General features: G+C 39.6%; 1 protein-coding gene across 1 annotated transcript in view; it reads right to left on the bottom strand.

Annotated features, from left to right (window-relative positions):
- Positions 1 to 26158, bottom strand: part of LOC136862887 (uncharacterized) — an 82603-nt gene that overhangs the window by 34502 nt on the left and 21943 nt on the right. Inside the window, exon 2 of the mRNA XM_067139163.2 lies at positions 5285 to 5371. Coding sequence (XP_066995264.1) covers positions 5285 to 5371 — 87 coding nt within the window. The remainder of the gene's footprint in view (positions 1 to 5284; positions 5372 to 26158) is intronic.

Below are 26158 nucleotides of genomic sequence, written 5' to 3'. Positions count from 1 at the left end.
ATATAAAACCCCAAACCGCCCATACTTGCCTAAATCACGATCTAACATAACCTCATTCTTTCGCTCGTTCGTTCGTTCGTTCGTTCGTTCGTTCGTTCGTTCGTTCGTTCGTTCGTTCGTTCGTTCGTTCGTTCGTTCGTTCGTTCGTTCGTTCGTTCGTTCGTTCGTTCGTTCGTTCGTTCGTTCGTTGAACCCTTCCCACGACTTTTATGTATGGGAATGGAAAACAGGAGAAGGAAAGGAAGACGTACAACACAGCATAATGCACACAGTTTATATTTTGAATTTATTTATTCCAAACAGCAGGTAAGAAGCACAATCACACACACGTTTACTCGCAACAGCTAGGTAGTTCAATGTGAAGTACGTTCATGATCATAATACTATTTCTTCACACTAAGAACGTGTATAATTATAATTTCACTCCATACTCTCAAAAAACTGGATCAAAAATCTCGTTCAATGCGAAAGAATCTCAACAAATTTTCGTCTAACAAGCACTATTACTTACCGTACGACCAAATTCCCTTCGCGCGCAACGATAACAATGTTGTGTTTTGAATTTGCTGTACCGCGCAACTGAATGTGTAATGCCAACCACTGCCTTCTAAATTAACCCTCCAAAAGAGAATTTTAGTTTTCACTAGTTGGCAGTGATTGAGTGGCCCATCTCGGATATAAGACCAGCTGATAGGAAGATATGTAAATGTAGGACAGTGTCGCAAGTTACGCTGATAGAGTGAGGTCATCACCAGGAGTGTGTTAAAATAAATATTAATATTAGAGCATAGAGTTAAGTTAAAGAAGAGTGTTTCGCGTGTGTATAAATAAGGCGTGTGCCATAAGTGTAAATGTGCAAGTTTAGATAACATCGATCTTCACCATGACAACGCTAATATTTAACACGGCTTAGACCGAACGAAGTTTCCGTGGATCACATGGGAGATACTGACTGATGCAGCTTGGAGAATGGAAATACCAGATCATTGAACTGTTGTTTTAATTAATATGTAAATAATTATATCCGTGAACACGCTGTCATCCACTAGAGATGATAGATTATAGCCCTATAGTACTATGATCTTTCTTTCTTTCCTTCTTTCTTTCTTTCTTTCTTTCTTTCTTTCTTAATCAGTTTATCCTTCAGGGTTGGTTTTCTCTCGGACTCAGCGAGGGATTTCACCTCTACCACTTCAAGGGCAGTGTCCTGGAACGTAAGACTTTGAGTATGGTGATGAAACTGGTGAGGAGGGCCATTACCTCGTCCAGGAGGCCTCACCTGTTATGCTCAACAGGGGCCTTGTTGGAGGATGGGAGGATCGGAAGGGATAGACAAGGAAGAGGGAAGGAAACGGCCGTGGCCTTAGGTGCCTGGAGGAGAAGTAGGAAAATACGAAAAACCACTTCGAGGATGGCTGAGGTGGGATTTGAAACCCTTCTACTCAGTTGACCTCCCGAGGCTGAGTAGACCCCGTTCCAGCCCTCGTACTATTTGTTTTCAACTTTCATGGCAGAGCCGGGAATCGAAACCGGGCCTCCGGGAGTGGCACACATTAACCACTACACCACAGAAGCGGACTAGTACTACAATGCTACCTATATGTTTATGTTAGTGCTGAAATCCGATTTCTTACTTTACTAATGCTGAAAGCCCGAAAATGTAATGTTTAATAGGGGAATCAGTCTAGAAGGAAATGTTGAAAGTGATGTGATATCTATCCAGGTTCAGTTGTTATCCTAATACTATGGGTTACAGTACATTGCACGTATATAAAAGATGCCACTTACAAACTTGTTTTTTATCCGCGAAATTCTGCGGCCACAAAAGTCACTATTTTTCAAGAATGACGACATCTACACATGATAGATTGTCTGATTGTGCTGTTTTGAACCTTCTTTCTGTCATTTTGAAGTTATTCGCGATCATGAATAATAAACAATCGGCTTTTAGCAACGGCTGATGCATAACGGCTGGTTGAGCTCCATGCGGTACTGGATCGTGACGTCACAGCGCGCCGCTTACGTCAGAGGCCGTTTCACTCGCCTTGCGGAAAGGCACTATTAAATATTTTTTTAATGGTAGAAAACAAGGCAACATACCACAATGTAATACGTTTACATACTATTTCATTGGTGTACTTTTCAAAAAAAATATTTTTGAAAATGATGCATGTTCCCAATTATGCCAACTTTGCTTTGTTTTAGGTTTTGCAAAGGACAGCTAATATTGCTTTAAATGTAAAATTGTAGGCCACGTACCATAAATTAGGGGCATGTCGTGAATTAATGTTGAGGGCCCGATATTAATCATCAGCTGCTTAACGTGCATTGATTTCGTTGTGTTCAAAATTTTGGAATATCTACTGTGCCGTTTAATGATCTAAATTTGTATCTACCGTGCCCAGAATTTCTAAGTCACATTGATAACAATAATAAGAAGTCAAACAATAATAATATGCTGTGTTGCGAATAATAATTTTATAGTGATGGATCGCAACAATAATAATAATTGTCATGATTTTTTCAACGACGTGGTTTAAAAAAATTGAAAATTTGTAAGATAATGATAATAATAATACTGTTGCGATTTGCATCAGTTATTTAACTGTCTCTAGTTGTGACTTTTACGAGGTTTCCAACATGACGTCAGAATAGGTTGATATTGATATCCCTGAGAGGATCGGTAATGACCACACAGTAATAAAATAATTGGAAACTGGTAAGAAATAAATTATAAATTTGTTGCCTTGTTTACGTAACAGTGAGTAAAATTTATACAGTGCCGATCGGATGTGTAGAAGTGAGTTTAGGTCTGATATAAATGAAAATATCGAGCAACAAGAAAAATGAGAAAGAAAGAAATCACCGCAAGAGGAGGAAAATATTAAGTTGAGGTACCAGTGGAAATAGTCCTGGTTAACAAGTGATGAGCTAGTGAGGAATATTAATGAAGCTTCGATGAAATAATAATAATAAGAGAGAAATAAGAATCTAGGTGGAAATAAGAAATGAAATAAAGAGGGACTAGCCGCTGTGTAATAGAGAAAGGCAGATGTCTGCTTATAATTACTCGACCACCGTACTCACATCCAGACGCATTGTGAAAATTTAATCGATATTGAACTGATTCCAGATTGTGTCCACTGATATGAAGCATAATTAAATTGATGTCCAATTATTTTATACTCTTAAATTACACCTGTGAATAATGATAATCTATGGCACGGTAACATGTTGCTACGTAGGTAAAATATTGTTTATTTATTTATGTCCATGAATGTTGATTGACTTTTCATTCGTAATTTTCTGCCATGGAAGGATGAGTATTGGTTAAGTTCTGAATATCTTTCAGCCGGACGTATTTTCAGGCCTATTTGTTTTTTAATCTGATTTCTTTTATGTTGAGGTTAAGCGACGTTTCAGACATTTAAATTATTATAGTGACCATGATATTAGATAATTGGACCTGGTCACACACACCGTCCACATTGAGATTTTACCATAGTCACTGTGACAAGGGAAATCATTAGAACCTCCGGTGACATTCAGTCATTTGAAAGACAGGTGCCTTCATCATCTGAGATAGAAGATACAGTCATTGGTACGCGATTTTATTGCTGTGTGTAAATACTACAGTTTAGATATGATAGGATGTCTTCTTTTTCAGGAGTGTATTTAGATGGTAGAATTAGGACAACTGAGGTTTATCTGTCTCTTTCATTTTGTCAATTAGTTTGTTTTATGATCAACGTGGGAGGATTCACCCACACTATAATGTAAATATGAGGTCAGTTACCTCAGGAGAGGAAGACAACTTGGTTACGTCTGTTAAAACAACATTTCTCTTACAGTATCCTAGCAAATTCCAAATGAGTAAGTAAGTCACTGAACAGGTCTCTGTAGAATTGTAAATAAGTAGGACTGTAAATGTACAGATGTAGACTTAAGATATTTTTTTTGTTTTTTTTTTTTTGCTAGGGGCTTTACGTCGCACCGACACAGATAGGTCTTATGGCGACGATGGGATAGGAAAGGCCTAGGAGTTGGAAGGAAGCGGCCGTGGCCTTAATTAAGGTACATCCCCAGCATTTGCCTGGTGTGAAAATGGGAAACCACGGAAAACCATTTTCAGGGCTGCCGATAATGGGATTCGAACCTACTATCTCCCGGATGCAAGCTCACAGCCGCGCGCCTCTGCACGCACGGCCAACTCGCCCGGTAAGATATTTTGTTATAACTGGGGGAAAATGTATGCGAATCATGCAAACTCGGTTGGGTTAAACATTTAAATGTGTAATGATAACATGTAGATGTTAGACAGGGCTGTTCATTTGATTTCTTTATGAGAATTTCTAACTTAGAGAATCCAGGGTAACAACACAGTGATCTGAAATGCTCATGGATAAAATTTTGTTTGAATATCCTTCCGATACCAGGTAATGAAAGGTCAGTTGAGGCCATATATTTAATGTTATGTTAATTTAAATAATAATAATAATAATAAGGTAAAGGGGGAGCAGTAGACTCGCAAACTCAAGTGTGTTCTCAGGAAAATCCTAATTATTTATCGGAGCAGTGTCAATTCACATAAGTCAATGTCATTCTTTTTATGATTTTAATTTTCGGTAACTGTCAAGTAAACTAAATATAACTTTAACACTTCTCAGAGTTATTTTATGTAACAATCATTGTACTTGACATTGTAGATGATTGGTAACTACGTTACGTCAGTCATTAGTCAATATTGCACACATGTGGTGTCAGTAATTAATTTCAGTTTAATTCATCGGTTATGGATAATTCTTGCTCATGGCGTAACCGAACTGTTGATTGTTATTTTACGGTTCGAGTCCATTTAATGATTTTATTTGCAAACCAAATATTTTTTATTTTAATTAAGTTCGATTTGAATAAATGAATTTGTAAAAATTTAACCTGGTCCATTCTCATTTAGTAGTGATAGTGCCCATAGTACTTAATATCCTTATGTACCAGAAGAAGAAGAAGAAGAAGAAGAAGAAGAAGAATACCACCGAGCCGATCGCGCTCCAAGCAGATGAGAGTCTCAGAGCGGTAAGTAGCCTACAGTTTATTACAGAATGCCGTGGCAGAATGATAGAGGACATTACCGTTGATTTGACATTCCCAAGGTTACAATATATATTATATGTATGTACAGTACTGTATATATATGCTTTATTTTTCTGTGTTCTACCTACAGAGAGAAGACTACGATACGAACACACTCTACATACTTATTAATTAAGTAGATTAATTACATTACCTGATTACGAGTTTGGTCGGTAGGCATGATGAATGTAGAATCTTCAGTCATCAGTTCCAAATTATCATTTTCCTTGAAGTGAGCCATCTGGAATCAGAATATTACTGGTAGACTATCAGGAATTACAAGATATCTATGAGTCACAATGGTACTCATGTAATTGTTGGTGAACTTAAAGAGGACCAGCAGAATAAGAGATACAGCCGACTCGGTATCAAATCTGTAGGGAAACTCTATTAATTAAACATGTTTCATCAGTACTATACACTACACATAGATTCAGCAATGAAAAGGAGTCGTTTTATTTAGGATAGGGGCTGCCTGGCCGATGCGGTAAAGGCGTGCTCGATTCGCCCGGAAGGACGTGGGATCGAATCCCCGTCAGGAAGTCGTAAAATTTAAGAAACTAGATTTCCACTTCCGGAGGTGCATATTTCCCTGCGGTCCACTCAGCCTACACCAAAAATGAGTAACAGGTTAATTCCTGGGGGCAAAGGCGGCCGGGCGTAAAGCTAACCACTCTCCCCCATCACGTGCCCAGGTTAACAATGGTGGAAGCCTTTACCTTCCACTCCTCCAAGGGCCTTCATGGCCTGTACAAAGGTGACTTTGCTTTGCTTTTTTATTTAGGATCTAGATAGGCCTACATCTCGATTGCTTTTGCCAATATATTGTCATATCTTAGGACTTAACGAAAAGAGAGGAGCGACATCGTCGCTGAGGAAGCAATGCGCTTTTCCAACCCATTATTTTCCTTAAGACTTCACGCCTCACAGCCATGTATGAAAATGCAGTCCATCAGAATAGTTTCCATTGTGTTCATTTTCCTATAAGTGCGTGTAAAGGTAAATGAATCTTACCGTACCGTACTGTAGGAATGAATGTCTGCATGGCGTATTTAAGCACTCCTACAGTATGATGTAGTTAAGGTTCATTTTCGTTTACATTTTTTGTTAATTTATTAAATCACACATTAATGAAATTAGCCTATCCCATTGCCAATTAAGTAAGCATATAATATTTAATAAATTGAATTTGAGTACTCATTCCTTCGGCACGGCATACACCTCGGAAACAGACTATCTCATCATGTTAGTGACCAGCCATCACTGTGGAAGTAGACACAGTGTCCCTGGTCCCGGGTTTCTGGGATCGCCATCTCTAATCCGTTGAACTCAACCCAGCATGGCTTCCTTCCTGGAAAATCCTGCACAACACTTAACAAACGTCATTGATGACCGGCAGTTCTCTTTGGAGCAGACGGATGTCTCACAAATAGACTGTGTGACCTTGGACTGAAGCAAAACTTTTGTCCAGGTGTCACATCAGAAAGTTGCAACTACGGCATTCAAGGTAAACTGCTGGCACAGCTGAGTCATTTTTGGTGGGTCGAACGCCATGTGTTGTGTACGAAAGGACCAAATCAGACCAAACCTTAATTATTTTTGGAGTAATTCAGGGTAGTGTGATAGGACCCCTCATGTACCCGATTTATGCTCTCGACTTACCGGATTGTGTAAATTCGACCATGGCACAGTACGCCATTGACTTCGTCATTTACAGAGCCACGAAAAATAATGATGATCTAGTACGATTCAAATCGGCTGTGGATGGTATAGATCTGTGGAAATCGTATATAAATAGTAACTGTAAATATAAAAGATTAAGAAGAGCTAGACAACCACTCCAGAATCATCCTACTCCATGTGGAATCCAACTACCGCCTTCAAACTCTATCAGACTGCTGGGTATGCACATTACGGAGAATCTAAAATGGAATAAGCACGTGGAGGAAGTGAGGTGTAAGGCATACAGAGCACTAGGTTTTGTCTGCAGATGCCTCTATCGCCCTCGATGAGTAATACTTTAGGAAGTTTGTTGAGTCAATGCCACGTCGGCTCCGACAAGCTGTTCAAGCCGATGGATAATGGACGAGGTATTAAGCCATGTCTAAAACAGTCCTTTTTAAGACTAGCATAATTAAAATCGCAATGCCATATTTCAAAATGAATAGAAATGCACACGTATTTGGTTAACAAGAAGCATTATTTAAAAAAAAAAAAGTAATTCGCTGAGCAGGACTAAAACCCTTGTTCCCACCTTGACAGGCTGTCACAGTTCATCGGAGCTAACTGACGCGCGGTTTAGTGCGCGTTAGTACACTTACGATTGTAAGGCTATGGGGAAGTTCAGAGCGCTCTAGCAGACTTCCTTACTGAGCAAGGAGCGATCATCGAGGGACATTTTCACTTATGATGGATTTAATGCCGTGAAGTGAATCAAATAATACCACAATTACAAAATAATATCATAGGTGTTAAATAACTGGTTCTATTTTTTTAAATTTGCTTCACGTCGCACCGACACAGGTAGGTCTTATGGCGACGATGGGATAGGAAAGGGCAAGATCGGGAAGGAAGGGGCCCTTGCCTTAATTAAGGTACAGCCCCAGCATTTACCTGGTGTGGAAAAAGATTGATCGTTAAGGGTGTTAAAGTGGGGTTAAGATCCGAAAATGCTCATTCCTCCGAAACGGTTGAACGTACGAAGATAAAATTCGAAATGGCGGTATATATTTATAAATCCTAGATATAAAATAGGAAATATTTTAAACATTCCACGCCTAAGGGAAATTATTCATCCCTCCAATACCGTTCACGTACGAAGTTGTAATTTTACAAGAAGGGAAACCACGGAAAAACATTTTCAGGGCTGCTGACAGTGGGGTTCGAACCCTCTATCTCCAGGATGAGAGCTCACAGCTGCGCGCTCCTAACCAGCTTAAAAGTTTACATGCCTTAAATGTTAAATAAGAAATATGTTTATATGTTTGATGTACTTCAAAATCTTTTAATAACAGTATAGGTTTTACGTCCCACTAACTACTTTTATGGTTATCGGAGACGCCAAGGTGCCGGAATTTTGTCCCGCGGGACTTCTTTTACGTGCTGGTAAATCTATGGACGCGGGGCTGATGTATTTGAGCACTTTCAAATACCACTTGACTGAGCCAGGATAGATCCTGTCAACTGGGCCTTAGAAAACCAGCGCCGTAACCATTTGAGCCACTCAGCTTGGCTTCACAATTAGAGATATGTTCTTCCCCTAAGGAGTTTAGATGGGGGTTGACAATTACAATATTCATTCTTCTGAAAACTTTACATGTACGAGCTTAAAAGTTCCTTTTTCTGCGATGGGAGAGGAAAGGCCTAAGAATGGGAAGGAATCGGCCGTGGAATTAATTAAGGTACAGCCCCAGCATTTGCCGGATGTGAAAATGGGAAACTACGGAAAAACATTTTCAGGGCTGTTGACAGAGGGGTTCGAACCCTCTATCTCCCGGATGAGAGCTCACAGCTGCGCGCTCCTAACCAGCTTAAAAGTTTACATGCCCTAAATGTTAAATAAGAAATATGTTTAAAACATTCTAACCCTGAAACAAAACATTCATTCCTACATTACTGTTCGATGTACGAAGTCGAAATTTCACAGGTTGGTCGCGTCTACGCCCTAGATGTTAAATAACATAGGGTTTTTTTTAAAACATTCGAATTGTATGGTGTCCAAATGAGTGTTAGACCCGAAAAGAAATAATAATTTCTCCAAAACCGTTTGATGTACGAACTGAGCGTGTATTTTATAGGCTGGTCAACAGTGGACTCTCCAAAACTGAAAACTTGGAAAGAAAACTGTCAGTTTAAAACCGTAGCAAAGCACAGGTATCTTGCTAGTACTGTAGGCCTAGATGAGAAAACTTTAAAAAAACGTTTGAACAAATCTACGTATCTCTAATTTGATAAAATATGTCTTTATTTGTCATTAAATGTGAAACGTACATTTGGTACAAAATAGAATCAAAACTAAAGAAGTTTCAAAATTCAGTATTAACTCTCTTCAATATTGTTCGCACCGGGCGAGTTGGCCGTGCGCGTAGAGGCGCGCGGCTGTGAGCTTGCATCCGGGAGATAGTAGGTTCGAATCCCACTATCGGCAGCCCTGAAGATGGTTTTCCGTGGTTTCCCATTTTCACACCAGGCAAATGCTGGGGCTGTACCTTAATTAAGGCCACGGCCGCTTCCTTCCAACTCCTAGGCCTTTCCTATCCCATCGTCGCCATAAGACCTATCTGTGTCGGTGCGATGTAAAGCCCCTAGCAAAAAATATATATATATATATATATATATATATTTCGCAGGAAAGAATTCGGATTTATTTACAGAAAGAGTGAAATCTGGAATCAGCATAAAACTAATTATCGTATTATATGAATTTAGCGTTGTAATAAACGAGGACAGTCCGCCTCTGTGATGTAGTGGTTTATGTGATTAGCTGCCACCCTCGGAAGCCGGGGTTCGATTCCCAGCTCTGCCACAAAATTTGAAAAGTGGTACGAGGACCGGAAGGCGGTCCACTCAGCCTCGGGAGGTCAACTGAGTGGAGGGGTTTCGGTTCCCACCTCAACCATCCTCAAAGTGGTTTTCCGTGGTTTCTCGCTTCTCCTCTACGGTAACTACTGTAACTTAAGGGCACGGCTGCTTCCTTCCCTCTTCCTTAACTATCCCTTCCAATCCTCTCATCCTCAACATAGCAGGTGAGGCCATCTGGGCGAGGTAGTGGTTCTCCTCCCCAGTTGTATCCCCGAACAAATGTCTCACGCTACAGGACACTCCTCTACCCTAGAGGTGGGATCACTCGCCGAGTCCTAGGGAAAATGCAACCCTGAACTGTAAACGGATTAAGCAATAATAGTATAATGAAACAAGGACAAGGAACTTACGAGACGCCATTAATGTCTGGTTTAATAATGACTTGCGCCATTGTCATTATCAAGGTGTCAATTATACTTCTGGTATTATTTCACGATACTTACTTCACTCGGTTCACTGCCAATATTCAGTTTTTCTTTCTTTTTTCGTATTGAACGCCAAAACCTTTACAATAGGATCGCTACAACGTCCTGAATGAGGGCACTTCACGACACAACAGTGTCGTTTAGCACGGCGTCGACATTCCATATTGCTTCTATATTATATTGTAAATTAGGTGCTACAATATACTATTATACACACAAATAACAAATCTTTCCATCAATCAACACCACAGTCGTATGTTAGGTAAACCAGCATAGCCTGCACGCCACCTCACTGTTTCGCCAACTTTAGCGCTAGTAGTCACTTGCACGTTCCCCATTGCCCGCTATGCGTTGTACGTAGCACATTTACAGCTCTGTAACAGTTCTTCAAGGGGCTAGTAATAATAAACTACACGCTCACTGCAAGCATTCGGAGTGGAAATGCAGAGACAGTTCAGTTACAAAATAGCAAGGATCCCTCCCATACACTCACACCGACGATCAGTGAAGTTCTTCACATCGAGCTTCATTTCACTTATTTATTTATTTATTTATTTATTTATTTATTTATTTATTTATTTATTTATTTATTTATTTATTTATATTACGGATTTTCCGTGGTTCATAGAGGAATAGGAATCGCCTGAGTTGAATAGCTGGACATGGGATTACTTAGAGCAATTTTTAGTATAACAAATTTGGAAATTTTGTTTCTTTCCCTTCATAAAATTGAGAGATAGAAAATCTAATAGAAGTATATGGAAAAATTGCAAGGTTAATAATGAGCTCCTCAGCTCTAACAATATCTTGGACTTATAAGTCCTAAATCAGGTACAAATCTTGGAATAAATACCTAGTCGCTAAATTACAAAAAGAAGAGCATTATTGCTCCGGATAGGTACAATATTTTCCAAGAGAAAGATTTGCTCCGAGCAGGTACGCTACACAGGAGTCTGAGCTCCAAAGTACAAGAGTCTAGCCTCGAAGACGCAATCAGTTTTTCATGACGGACTTAAAATTACACTAGGCAACATATCGGGTGAACCCACCTCAAAGTTTTCACCATTGCTGAACAATAATAGTAGTCAATGTTCCCAAAGGGAACTAAAACGAAGAAACGGTTAACCTATGAATAGAACAGAGTAAACAGCGGCATAACTACCCATACTACATGGCCTTAAGAGTAAAAAGAACAGACACATAACCGGCCAACAACAAAAGGCAAGGATGCGAAATACCAGCACTCCTCATAGATATTTCTAGAACCCTAAGTGGGCTTAAGGCCCAATTTTACAGAGGCTAATTCTATGCTACAAAGGGGTGAATAAAGGGGGAACATTTTAAGCCGAGATAAGATTTACAAAATTTAGAGGTTGAAAACTTTAGTCACCCAATTGCAAAGTTGAAGGGGAGACGGCAGAGGGTCACCACTCTTCTTTCTCTTACATTACATATTTCCCAGCAGGGAGTAGAACCAGAATCCTCAGTCTTCACCGAAGATCCTACATTTAATCCACCAGTTTACAAAGTTACGATAAATTAAAAAGGCTGAAAACTTCCCCTCAAACTACTCGCAGGTGTTATCACATGTTTAGGTAAATTCTGCCATTACCTTGTTATTGCTGGATGTTCTTCAAGCAGGCCGCGCCCCTGCCTCCCTAGGCTTCCGACAAGTCGTACTCCCGGACACTGGAGCAATTCAGACAAGGTGGCCCTAAAGTGCCCTGCTATTATAGTTCCGTAGGGGAAGCTTCCAGATTAAATTGGAAATGCACTTCGCTTATAGGCTGAATTCCCCTACACACCCTCGGATTTGATTGGCTAGAGAACATATTTACAAGCATCTGATAGATTACAATAGAGGAAGAACCAGCTGAAGGGTTAACAACTTTCGTACATTAAAAAAATTCCTCAAAAAAAGGTTTACCAACTCCCTAAATAAACATTTCATTGCTAATTAGCTTGTTGCTAGTCCAGCAGGTGGCATTATTAAACAGATGACAGAGCCATCACACCAATGAAGAAGTAAGTTTGGGAGATTAAAAGTCAAGTCCCTTGACACAGATGGGCGTAGAGAAGGAGCGCAGTTTAAATAGCCGGAGAATGTGTACCGCTGGTACAATTAAATTACTTAATTATTCATTATTACTTGTTTATTTAGCGTATCTTCAATTTCGCTGTGTTATTCTATATTATTCTGATATGCGGACCGTTGTATTGTATAACGACAGTCACATTTTTCCAGGGGCGTGTCGCTGAACACTTTTTTTTATGGCTGTACGGCCTCACCCGAGTACGACATTCCGATACAGGACTTAAAACGGGTGTTTGAAAGAATAGCAGGATTCATAGCCTGAGCCACGCTATGGAAACAAATGGAGGATGATGATGATGATGATGATGATGATGATGATGATGATGATGATGATGATATAATAATAATAATAATAATAATAATAATAATAATAGGATGATGATGATGATGATGATGATGACGATGACGATCGTGGGAAATGTAGATGGTGAACAGTGAAAAATAAAAGAGACTTTTCGAGAAAGAAAAACTAACTGCAGGAATATCAAGGCCTCGGACAGAAAACCGCTTCTAGGGAAAAATGAATGAGGCAGAAAGATGGCAGGAACATATTAAATAATTGTATCAAGGAAAAGAAGCAGATGATAATGGAATATAAACAGAAGAGTCTTTCAATGCTGATGAAATGAGAGGCGGAATTTGACACAGCATTGAGAAATATATCTATAACAAATGAATGGAGAGTTGCCATAGTAGCCGCTGTAAATGAAGGAAAGGGTGATTAACATAAAGCTGAAAATTACAGGCCAGTCAGTTTGACATGCATTGCATGTAAGCTTTGGGAAATCATTCTTTCTGATTATATTAGACATGTTTGCGAAATTAATAACTGGTTCTGTGAACAAGGAATAATCTACCTACAGTGAGCTGCGTGGTATCTCAGCTACTTTTATATATGTGTAAATAAATGTGTGTGTGGCCCAATTGAAGTACAATTGGTTAAACACAGTGAAGTGTCGTGAATACGTAATCAACATTACGACTATATAGTTGAAAGGAGAATTTAATAAGAAAATACTGGTTCACATATAATAATAATAATAATAATAATAATAATAATAATAATAATAATAATAATAATAATAATAATAATAATAATAAATGGGCAACGTCTGCCAAGCATATAAACGTGATGAGTGAGTTGTCTTACATGTTGAGGTGTTGTGAACTAGGCAAAATTCATATCCTTAACATCAAGTTACAGTGCTAGTGTGTGTATGCAATACTTCAATAACATTTGAGTGTTAATAACTGTACATGCAGAGTAGAGGATCAGGGCGACGAAACAGCAGGACATTATCGCTGCTGTGTTGGCTTACTTAAGTACATGAGTAATTCTAACCATATTTGATTGTAGTGCGTATCACAAAATTGACGCAACTATAATCACATTGTTTCCTCATTGCATATCTGAACGGGTGATCGTCGGCCTTGAGGGAGAATCTACGAGTTGCCTACCTATTCTACATCATAGTGTATCAGGTGTCTTCAAGATCATTCAACTCCTGGTCAAAATCTACAACATGGAGGACCCAATCATAGGGACGAGCTGAAGACCTCACGACATCGAAGACGTCGAGAAGATAGTTTAAGTCGACATGGATGTGCCCATCTCGGAGAAGAATGATCACAATAGACAAGTACATTTCAAAATTCTTCTATGTGAACGCCATATCCCACCTGTAAATATTTAAATTTTGCATGTTAATTAGGTAAAATATGAATGATGATCGCAGGCTATTTCAAAGGGATTATAGTCTCTTAGTTTAATGTAGTAGGAATTTTTTTACTGGTATAGTAACCAGCATTTTGTTTAACCCCCTGGGAAGATTATTGCATCTTAATTATAAGATTTTAGTATTGATATTTTTTCTACGTTAAGTATTATTATGAATGGGAGTAGTATTCATTTAAATAATCTCGATTATTATCATGAGATGAGACGTTGTGTATCCTCAGAAAGTACGTAGACTACTTCATGCGTAAGACAGGGTATTTTAGAAGCTAAAGATACAATACCGGATGCAAGTATGATTTTTAGATCGTGGTCATAATATGTAAATTTTTAAAATGTCCCGAAGAATAAATTCTTATGCAAATATGTGTGTTTGGAATGTCAAAGTGAGAACGATGGTCAGATAATACGTCGCCAATTGATAGTTTGAAGCAAAACGGAGATGTGTCAGAGATAATTTATGTAAAGTGTGAGGAGTTATGCCACACTAATGCCGACAAAATGAGATTGAATAAAACCATATGGGAACAAAATATGTTAGATTTGTACTCTAAGGGGCTGCATTAGCCCGAATTTTAAAATCGGCAGCTGAGGGAAGGGAGATATCCTTCCTTAACTGAGTTGAAAGGGAGACAGTGCAGATTACCGTTACGTTGAGTGAAAGTGCCAGCTGAGTATGCTTCTTGCGGTAGGGGGCTGAGGAGAATGACCAGACCGCAGGCTTCACAACTTTTGGGATGTTGACTTAATGTTCGTTTCTGGTAATATACGACAAACAATCACACACAGAATAGTTAATTGTCATTGTTGTAATTGAATTAACATATTAGGAAACGGAAGAATTCCTCCCAAATTTATTTCATTTATTTGATTCGATTTAGGGATTTAAAAACATGCATCCAGCTGCAAGAAGACTACGGGTTCGATCCCATCTGAGGGTGACGAGTATCATCACCGTCGTTTTGGTGGTGGAACGACCACTCCTCCCATACTTTTGTTAATACATTAAAAGTGATATAATGTGTGTTTATTTTCAGATAAGTGTATTAATACATGTGAGATTGTGGTATTATCGTCAATATGTTGTCCATAGGTTCAGCGTTGTTTCTGTATTATATTATTCCATGGTATTAGTCATAATTTCAGCGAAATACACCTATGCGATTATTTACATCATTGTAAATAATAATGAGGTTAGTTAGTAGGAGTTATAATATGACTTCAGATATCATGGGATGTGCTCGTCATAGTTTGATCATTGCCTTAAATCACGTGATCATATAATGACACGATCACAGAAGATCATGATACAGCGGACTTCAACTCCTAAATATGAAGTCATGATGATTACATAACATGTAATTATAACTGTCCCTTTTATTGTGTAAAATTAATTCACCAATCAATTAATGAGCGTTTCTAACACTGTGTGTGAATAGTTGAAATAATGATGAGGGAAATGCCTCTCAGATATTATGGGATTATTTGGTGCAGAATGCAAATTCTGAAACGACAGATGAACTTTAATTTCACCGATTTAAATCCCTCATATTTCTAATTAATATTAATTTTTGTGGCACATTCTATATTAGTATTTGTGAGTGTTATTTTCTCAGTTTAATAAAATTGATGTTTGTAAAACCTTAAAATACCATTCTTCTAATTTGGTAGTGACGTTGTATTCCTCTTATATTTGAAACCCCTACTTATAAATAGGCATGTTTCGTTTAATACACGTTATAAGGACGCACCATCGGCCCGGTTGCTCTAAAATCTAGTCGCGGTTACTGTGAAGCAAGGGTGAAGAGACTTTGATTCTAGGGTTATTCTTCGAAGTCATGTGAGATTGTGGTATTATCGTCAATATGTGAAGTTTGTGAAAAAGTGCTTTTCTTTATTTTTTTACAATTTGTTTTACGTCGCACAGATAGGTCTATGGCGACGATGCTTGTATATTTAATTGAGCCAGTTGCTACGAGCTGGTGTATAATTCCATTCAGCTAATGCACTTACGAATTTATTATTATTAATATTATTATTATTATTATTATTATTATTATTATTATTATTATTATTATTATGCACTAAAGCCCTGGACTGGTGCAGTTTGAAAGGACATACACACATGTGCGAGTGCAATCGCATGAAAGGACATACACTCAAGTGCGAGTGCACTCGTACGAAAGGACATACACTCATGTGCGAGTGCACTCGCACGAAAGGACCTACACTCAAGTGCGAGTGCACTCGCATGAAAGGACATACACTCAAGTGCGAGTGCACTCGTATGAAAGGACATACACTCAAGTGCGAGTGCACTCGCATGAAAGGACATACACTCAAGTGCGAGTGCACTCGCATGAAAGGACATATACTCAAGTGCTAGTATACTCGCTTGAAAGACAATACACTCAAGTGCGAGTGCACTCGCATGAAAGGACATACACTCAAGTGCGAGTGCACTCGTATGAAAGGACATACACTCAAGTGCGAGTGCACTCGCATGAAAGGACATACACTCAAGTGCGAGTGCACTCGCATGAAAGGACATATACTCAAGTGCTAGTATACTCGCTTGAAAGACAATACACTCAAGTGCGAGTGCACTCATAGCTTGTTAGGTACACGTGAAGAGTGACGTTATGAGCCTGGGTTTGTTCTTTGTTAGGGAAACATGAGTTCGCATTAAACGGTGATAACTGAAGTTACAGTTAAATTGAATATGCAAAAATGAATACACACATGAATTCTTCAAATTTTAATGAAACTGAAAACTTACACAAGACATGTGATTACGATGAGTGTTTAATATCCAAATTTTTATTTCAACAACACAAGCTTGCTTCATAAAGTTTATCTATAATTCATGTGTTGCCTTAACTTTTATTGATTTTGACTGATGATGGTCTCTAGTAAAACATAAACTTGTTTCATCAAAAATATGTAACATTTTTGAATAGGTGGAAACCTTTAGCTTCTGTTTTACATTGCATTGCTCTTCAATCCGGAATAATACGAAATTTATTACCTATGAATATAAAAACCTAGGAAGTATAATTCAGACGACCGATTCTACAATCTTCCATTTGCAATGACTGCTGTCAGTGTGCCACGTCGTGAGTCGTATTTGTGAAGTTTGTGAAAACGTGTTTTTCTTTATTTTTTTACAATTTGTTTTACGTCGCACAGATAGGTCTTATGGCGACGATGCTTGTATATTTAATTAAGCCAGTTGCTACGAGCTGGTGTAAGACCATCATGTTACCAGTGTTATTTATACGTGGTATAAGTACCGATGTCCGCCTCTATGGTGTAGTGGTTAGCTTGATTAGCTGCCATCCCCGGAGGCCCGGGTTCGATTCCCCGCTCTGCCACGAAATTTGAAAAGTGGTACGAGGGCTGGAACGGGGTCCACTCAGCCTCGGGAGGTCAATTGAGTAGAGGTGGGTTCGATTCCCACCTCAGCCATCCTGGAAGTGGTTTTCCGTGGTTTCCCACTTCTCCTCCAGGCGAATGCCGGGATGGTACCTAACTTAAGGCCACGGCCGCTTCCTTCCCTCTTCCTGGCCTATCCCTTCCAATCTTCCCATCCCTCCACAAGGCCCCTGTTCAGCACAGCAGGTGAGGCCGCCTGGGCGAGGTACTGGTCATGCTCCCCAGTTGTATCCCCCGACCAAGAGTCTGAAGTTCCAGGACACTGCCCTTGAGGCGGTAGAGGTGGGATCCCTCGCTAAGTCCGAGGGAAAAGCCGAACCTGGAGGGTAAACAGATGATGATGATGATGATAAGTACCGATAATTCGGTCTCAGTACTGAAATTAGCATACACGAACCATTGTCAGTCCATTGGGTTCGTGTGTTTAAAGCGTAATGCGGTAATAGCTTTAAAAGTACTATAAAATGTGCCAGATTGGATGGTGTTTAACTTCACCAAAAACACGCTGCGCGCTGGTTTGGAACATTTCTTCACAACGAGACCAAACAAAGGACAGCTCCGGAGTTTCAGCATATGAGGTTCAAAAACCAGCGATCTACTGGAGTGAGTACCCGCCCATTTCAAATGTGGGAAGTAAATTGATAATTCTAAGGGGGGTGGGCGGCGAGAGTATTACGACGGATCTGATTCACGCCACAAAAACTCTAAATTATTATCTGTATCACATTGTATATGTTTTCCTTTTTTTCTGGCAATATAGAGAATAGAGTCAAACCATTCCTTAAAGTCATTTATGTTAGCCTTGATTGCATGCTCCTACCATTTTCTATCGTTTGCCGGGGTATTACGTAAGACTCACAAGGGGGCATTCCCTACTCGTCACCACCGATTTCGCTCAAATTTATAGAACATGCTGGGATTGGCTAGAAATGAAAAGCCCCGAAGTGGGAACTCCAGATGGCCAAGCGTATAGAAAATAAAAATAAAAATAAAAATGTTGACGCGGCTCTCGCACCGTATAATCCACTTATGTTAGTGCGCACGCTGAGCAGGTGTTGGCGTAGCGGTAAGAGCTTGGACTAGTAATCCGATGGTCGTGGGTTCGGCTCCCTGTGTGGAGGATATCTTTCTCAATTTGCATATTATTCATTTATTTTTATTTATTTTATTTATTTATATACAAAGCCGCCTCTGTGGTGTAGTGGTTAGCGTGATTAGCTGCCACCCCCGGAGGTCCGGGTTCGATTCCCGGCTCTGCCACGAAATTTGAAAAGTGGTACGAGGGCTGGAACGGGGTCCACTCAGCCTCGGGAGGTCAACTGAGTAGAGGTGGGTTCGATTCCCACCTCAGCCATCCTGGAAGTGGTTTTCCGTGGTTTCCCACTTCTCCTCCAGGCGAATGCCGGGATGGTACCTAACTCAAGGCCACGGCCGCTTCCTTCCCTCTTCCTTGCCTATCCCTTCCAATCTTCCCATCCCTGCACAAGGCCCCTGTTCAGCATAGCAGGTGAGGCCGCCTGGGCGAGGTACTGGTCATACTCCCCAGTTGTATCCCCCGACCAAGAGTCTGAAGCTCCAGGACACTGCCCTTGAGGCGGTAGAGGTGGGATCCCTCGCTAAGTCCGAGGGAAAAACCGAACCTGGAGGGTAAACAGATGATGATGATGATGATTTATATACAAAAGGCATATAGGACGTCATTTTTTAATGAGCGCACAATTGTAGAAAATTTGGAGTTGCGAACTTTCTCGACGTGTTCAAACAGACATTTTTCTTTTTGCTCCTTTACTGGCTATCTCCCCTCCTTGGGTTTTCATCTGACAAATGAAGGTTGCTCCTGGCGGCTGTAAACAAACAATAGATTCTTGGCACAGGTAGAAAAGAGTCTGACAATGAAATCCCAATTTTTTACCTTTTCTATGCCTTTTGCGTATAAATAAATAAATAAATAAAATGAAATAAAATGAATTATTCACCTCTTTGCGTAATTGGAAAATGAATAATATAAAAGTTGACAGAAAACACAGTCTCCACACTGGGAGTAGAACCCATGACCATCAAATTACCAGTTCGAGCTCTTAACCGCTACGCCAACAACTGCTCGCCGTGCACACTAACGAAAGTGGCTTATACGGTGCGAGAGCCCCGTCAACATTTTTATTTTTATTTTCTATGCGCTTGGCCATCTGGAGTTCCCACTTCAGGTACTTTCATTTCCAGTCAAGCCCTGCATGTTCTATAAATTTGAGCGAAATCGGTGGTGACGAGTAGGGAATGCCCCCTTGTCAGATAACAGCATACTAGTTTTCCAGTCATTATTTGCACTACCTGAGATAGAATCTTTTATGCTCTATATAAATTATACATTCCTGTTATTATTCTAAAATGTGGGATCCTATGGTGACCTCTCCGCTGCATTTGCCTGGACATTTGTTGACAAATTATTATTATTATTATTATTATTATTATTATTATTATAATTATTATTATTATTATTATTATCATCATCATCATCATCTGTTTACCCTCCAGGTTCGGCTTTTCCCTCGGACTCAGCGAGGGATCCCACCTCTACCGCCTCAAGGGCAGTGTCCTGGAGCTTCAGACTCTTGGTCGGGGGATACAACTGGGGAGTATGACCAGTACCTCGCCCAGGCGGCCTCACCTGCTATGGTGAACAGGGGCCTTGTAGGGGGATGGGAAGATTGGAAGGGATAGGCAAGGATGAGGGAAGGAAGCGGCCGTGGCCTTAAGTTAGGTACCATCCCGGCATTCGCCTGGAGGTGAAGTGGGAAACCACGGAAAACCACTTCGAGGATGGCTGAGGTGGGAATCGAACCCACCTCTACTCATTTGACCTCCCGAGGCTGAGTGGACCCCGTTCCAGCCCTCGTACCACTTTTCAAATTTCGTGGCAGAGCCGGGAATCGAACCCGGACCTCCGGGGGTGGCAGCTAATCACGCTAACCACTACACCACAGAGGCGGACATTATTATTATTATTATTATTATTTAGTTTTCTGTCTTTGTCTTATTTCACTGGATGTCGCAAAGTTTTAATTAATATTCAGTTGTGGTACCAGTGTTACAAGGGGTTTTTCCTTGCTTCTTGTTTAACGTCGCCCTAACTCATGAAAGGTTTCCTAGTGATATTGACTGACTTCTACTCACATAGCTAAACAGCTTTCAAATAAATAAATAAATAAATAAATAAATAAATATTTTAAATTATTTATTAGGTACTTCTGGGGTAGCCAGACCCACCTGACTCATTTTGGATTTTGACTGGGGGTTTACGGCCTGATACCACGTGATACTTCAGGTAAAAATGTCAACTCGAGATCGATTGGGAATCAAACTTCGGCCATCCACTACGTTAATAATGACCCCAAATAAAATAAAATAAAATAAATAAGCTTATATATCTAGGCCTAATATTCCTATCAATATAATTTGTGCCAAGTGCCGTATCAGGCAACATGGCTCCAGATATGGGCGAGGTACAGGAAAATGCCAGTAGGCGAAGTCTGACACATGAATATTACTGGAATGGAAGTACTAGAGGAAAGTGAATTCCCTAATAAAATCTGTCCCGCATTCCCTTTGCCCGGCAGAGTATAATTACGTTAGCAGTCATCGAGAATTGAACCCTCAATGTAACAACGAATGATCAGCATCTAATGCCATGGCGGAACCCTGTAAACATCTCCCCTGATCTAACACTAATTTTAACCCCATAAGAATATATTTGAATGTTTAAAACCCTATCTTTTTTAACTTCTACCTTGTAAAAGCGACCAACCTGTGAAATTTTGATTTTGCACGACGAACAGTAATGGAAGAATGAATACTTTTTCAAGGGGTGAATGTTTTTGATAATTTACTGTATTAACATGTAGGATATAGAAGACCACCCTTCATAAAAAAAATTAGTATGTGTCTGAAACTGTTTCGGAAGAATGGATATTGTGTTTTTGAGAGTCAACCACTATCCAAACCCCTTAGGGGAGAAATATTTTTAAGTATACGATATTTTATACCTAGGACATAAAAGAAGACCCTTCTCGTAAAATTGCAGATTTGTACGTCAAACGGTTTTGGAGGGATAAATAATTTCGTTTACGGAGCTAACTTCATTTGACACTTTAGGGGTGGAACGTCAAAAAATATTTCCTATTTCACACCTAGAATTTAAAATATATACCGCAATTTGGAATTTTGCCTATGTACGTTAAACCGTTTCGGAGGGACGAATGAATATATTTGTTTTCCGATCTTAACCCCAGTGTAACTCCCTGAGCGGTTAAATTTGTTTCAAACCTTCTGTTATTTAACACCTAGGATATCACTTGAAATTTTAACTTCATAATTCAAATGGTTTCATATAAATCCATATTTTTGTCACCACTCCCCATCCCGAGTCAAAACCCCCCGAGGGGTGTCTTGTCTTAAGTCCACTTCTTCTTTGTATCCTCATAAAAAGAATTCGAGTCATTTTACACCCCCTTAAGTTGATTGCATCCCACTCCGCTCCCCCGCCACAAAATACGTGTGTCTGTATTTTTAAAGGAAATTCCAAATACCAATTTTCTCCCCCTACCATCCTTCGTTTTCGAGATATAAGTATCCTCAAATAAAGATTTCAGCTCACTTTTCAATTCTTTTATCCCACCCCTCTTAATTGGATTTTCCGAAAAAAATAATACGGGTGTCTTTATTAAAGGAGATTCCACATACCAGTTTTCACATCTGTAATATCATCAGTTTGGGAGATATCACTACCAGTATCCTAATAAAAATAATTCAACCCCCTTTTACAGTCATTTAACCCCCCCAGTGTTTTTTCTGAAAACAAAACATACGTGTTACTTTGTTTTTAAAAGCGATTAAAAATACCAATTTTCACGTCTGTAATATGTTAAGTTTTTGAGATCTACTGTAGATATGCCAATTTTTAAAAAAATCACCCCTATTTAATGCTTCCTCTTAAGTGGATATTCAGGAAACAAATTATACGTGTTCCTTTACTTTTACAGGAGATTCCAAATACCAATTTTCACATGTGTAACATATTCAGTATTTGATATAGGCCCTATAAGTATCCTCATAAAAAATTAACACTTTCTTCACTTCTTTTCACCCACTCTACCCCTTTAACTGATTTTCCAAAAACAAACACGTTTGTAATATCTTCAGTTTTGGGGATATCTATACCAGAATCTTAATAAAAATATTTCAACCCTCTTTTACAGTCATTTTACCCCCCCAAGTGTTCTTTCTGAAAACAAAACATACGTGTTACTTTATTTTTAAAAGAGATTAAAAATGCCAATTTTCACGTCTGTAATATGTTAAGTTTTTGAGATATATTATAGATATACTCATTTTAAAAATTCACCCCCATCTGTCCCTTCCGTTTACCCCCTCCTACGTAGATTTTCCAAAACAAAGAGTACGTGTTTCTTTAATTTTAAAGGAGATTCCAAACACCAATTTTCATGACTGTAACATCTTCATTTTTTATATATAAGTATCCTCATAAAAGGAATTCAACACTTTCTTCACATTTTTTCACTCCCCTTAAGAGGATTTTCCGAAAACAAAAATATACGTGTTTCCTTATTTTAAAGGAGATTCCAAATACCAATTTTAACATCTATAAACCCTTACTTTACCCCAAAGGGCCATGGCCTACCAAGCGACCGCTGCTCAACCCGAAGGTCTGCAGTTTACGAGGTGTCGTGTGGTCAGATAGCTCCTCAATTGTAATCACGTAGGCTGAGTGGACCTCGAACCAGCCCTCAGGTACAGGTAAAGATCCCTGACCTGGCCGGGAATCGAACCCGCGACCTCCGGGTAAGAGGCAGGCACGCTACCCCTACACCGCGGGGCCGGCGAGATATAGATACACTCATTTTAAAATTCACCCCCTCCCCCATTTCATCCCCTTAGCGACGGAATATACAAAAATCCTCCTTTAGTGAGCACCTTCATTGTAATATAAATGTATCCTCAAAAGTTCATTTCTTTATGTCCTGTAGTTTTGGTTCGGCGATGATGAATCAGTCAGTCAGCCAGGCAGGACATGTATATAGATGTCAAAGATGTCAAAAAGGAAAGAAGATGAGAATAATTATTGTTTGCTGTGTGAAGAAACGATGACAGAAGCACATCTGTTAAGAGTCTGCAGTAGGAATAACTTCGAATGAAATATCCTGATAGTGAATCTAAGGGTACAAGAGGGAAAGATATCTACATAATTATCAGACTTCTGTAGGGGAAGGTCGGGAGGTATCGGACGGCGGCTGGTATCGGACAATTCACAGATGTCTTTGTTAGCAGCATGTGGCAGAACCTGTTTAGCTACTCACAGGTCCGCCTGCATGTTTGAAGGGTGGGTACATCCTATTCAGTCGAAAGGCAGGGTCGTTTATGACTGGTGGTGTATTTTTGTCCTATGTGTGATTTTCGGCCGGCACGGATTTATTTTTACCAGGAAGTAGCAGCAACAAGGATAAGTTACATTGAACTTTAAGTACATTAGCAGAAGCAGTATTCCTTACTCTGTAATATCGTGGTTTTAGAATCAGTTTCTTTTCGAACGTTCTCGTTCAATTCCAGTTGTTTCTTAAGGGAGTCATTCGTGCGGTATCGGACACGAAACTGGCGTGCGGTATCGGACACATAGGTTGCAGTTCCGTCCGCGTTACTGATAGTACTATCTTTTGTTTTAGGCAAGCATGGGGAAAATACGCGGATAATGGGAAGAAAGCAATATAATATTAGCCGTGAATAGTGTCAGGGACAATAGAATGAGTATTAGAGAGGCCAGTCAATGTTCCTCTGTTCCACAAAAGCACGTTAGAAGATACAATTAAAGCTCTTGAAGCTGGTAAAGAGATTCCAATAAAAGCGTGTACGGCGAACAGTGAGACTTTTCAGAGAACATTCTCAGATGAAGAAGAGAATGACCTGTACATGTATATCAGGGCCCCGACAGTCAGCTCATGCCACTCATCAAAACAGAATTTTTAAAACTTGTGTATCAATTTGCTGAGGAATTGAGAGCTGAACATAGGTTTAATAAAACTAAAATGATGTCAGGAAAGACCCTTTATATGATTTTATGAAGAGGCATTAAGACCTCCGTTTGAGGACGGTTGAGTCTATCAGCTTGCAGCGAGCAGTAGGCTTCAACAAGGAGCAAGTGGACATATTTTTGATAAATTAAATTATCTTGTGCCTAAATATTTGTTTAGTCCATCAAGAATCTTCAACGCTAATGGGTGTGATATTTGCAGAATGGCTAAACGTTAATTTGTTTTATTTTGAATGTGAAAAAAATAAATTTTTGTTAAAAAAGATTGACCGTCCGATACCACCCTCCATTTTTCAAACCTACGAAAGTGTAATGACCTCCTTAATTTGTTAATATTGTCCGTGTTTTTAATTGTGATTAAATATATTCTAGTGAGTACGTTGATACAAGAATATAGATGCTTATAAAATGCATTACATGATTTTTTTCCTATTCCATGAACAAATTATGGCAGAAAAGTTAAACTGTCCGATACCTCCCGACTTTCCCCTATTAAACAAAGATTGATCCCACCGGGAAATACAACAAAACTATTTTGTACGATAAGAAATTTGCGGCAATGTAGAAGAAAATAACATTAAAAAGCACTAATATAAATACTGAAGGGTAGGATACGTGTTTGTCCTAGAATTATAACACTGTTTAATATCTTGCGTAAAACAAGGTCATCTCCTCACAGACAATGAAGAACATTCGACTAGTGGAAGGTAAAAGCTTCCGCTATCCGTAACCACGGCACTACAATAAGTGAGATAGAGTAGTTAGCTTAAGGTCCGGCCGTCTTTGTTCCCCGCAAATAACCTGGCACTCGTTTTCGTCTATTCAGAATTGGAAATCTCATTTGTTTTCCTGATGGGGAATCGAAACCAGGTGCTATCAAATGAACCGAGCGAGCCTTTACCTCCCTGGCTATACAGTCCCTTTGTTTAACATCTTGGGCTGAAAAATTCTGATAACCTATAAAATGGCTATAACAACACTACTACGATTAAATTATAATTATGATGTAGTGTCTGCCTGTGTGGTGTAGTGGTTAGTGTGATTGGCTGCCACCTCTGGAAGCCCGAGTTCGATTCCCGGATCCGTCATAAAATTTGAAAAGGGGTACGAGGGCTGGAATTGGGTCCACTCAGCCTCGGGATGTCAAGTGAGTAGAGGGGGGTTCGATTCCCACCTCAGCCATCCTCGAAGTGGTTTTCCGTGGTTCCCCACTTCTCCTCCAGGCAAATGCTGGGATGGTACCTAACTTAAGGCTACGGCCCCTTCCTTCCCTCTTCCTTGTCTAGCCCTTCCAATCTTCCCTTCCCCTCATAAGGCACCTGTTCAGTATAACAGGTGAGGCCGCCTAGAGAGGTACTGGTCCTTCTCCCCAGTTTTATCCCCAACCCAAACTCTCACACTCCATGACACTGTCCTTGAAACGGTAGAGATGTGATCCCTCGCTGAGTCCGAGGGAAAAGCCAACCCTGGCGTGTTAACCGATTAAGAAAGAAAGAAAGAAAGAAAGAAAGAAAGAAAGAATTATGATGTAGTAACAGACAAAAATAGTAGTAAGAAGTATTATTAAAAAACGTATATATCAGCCCGCATCATGCATTTATGTTGTATAAACCAGAAGAATCTGGTGTATTACTTGGTTGGAGGCTGAACATGTGTGT

The sequence above is a fragment of the Anabrus simplex genome, chromosome 2 (assembly GCF_040414725.1).
Source record: "Anabrus simplex isolate iqAnaSimp1 chromosome 2, ASM4041472v1, whole genome shotgun sequence".
Lineage (NCBI taxonomy): Eukaryota > Metazoa > Arthropoda > Insecta > Orthoptera > Tettigoniidae > Anabrus > Anabrus simplex.
The sequence above is the reverse complement of the archived record's forward strand: the minus strand, read 5'-3'. Positions and strand labels throughout refer to the sequence as shown.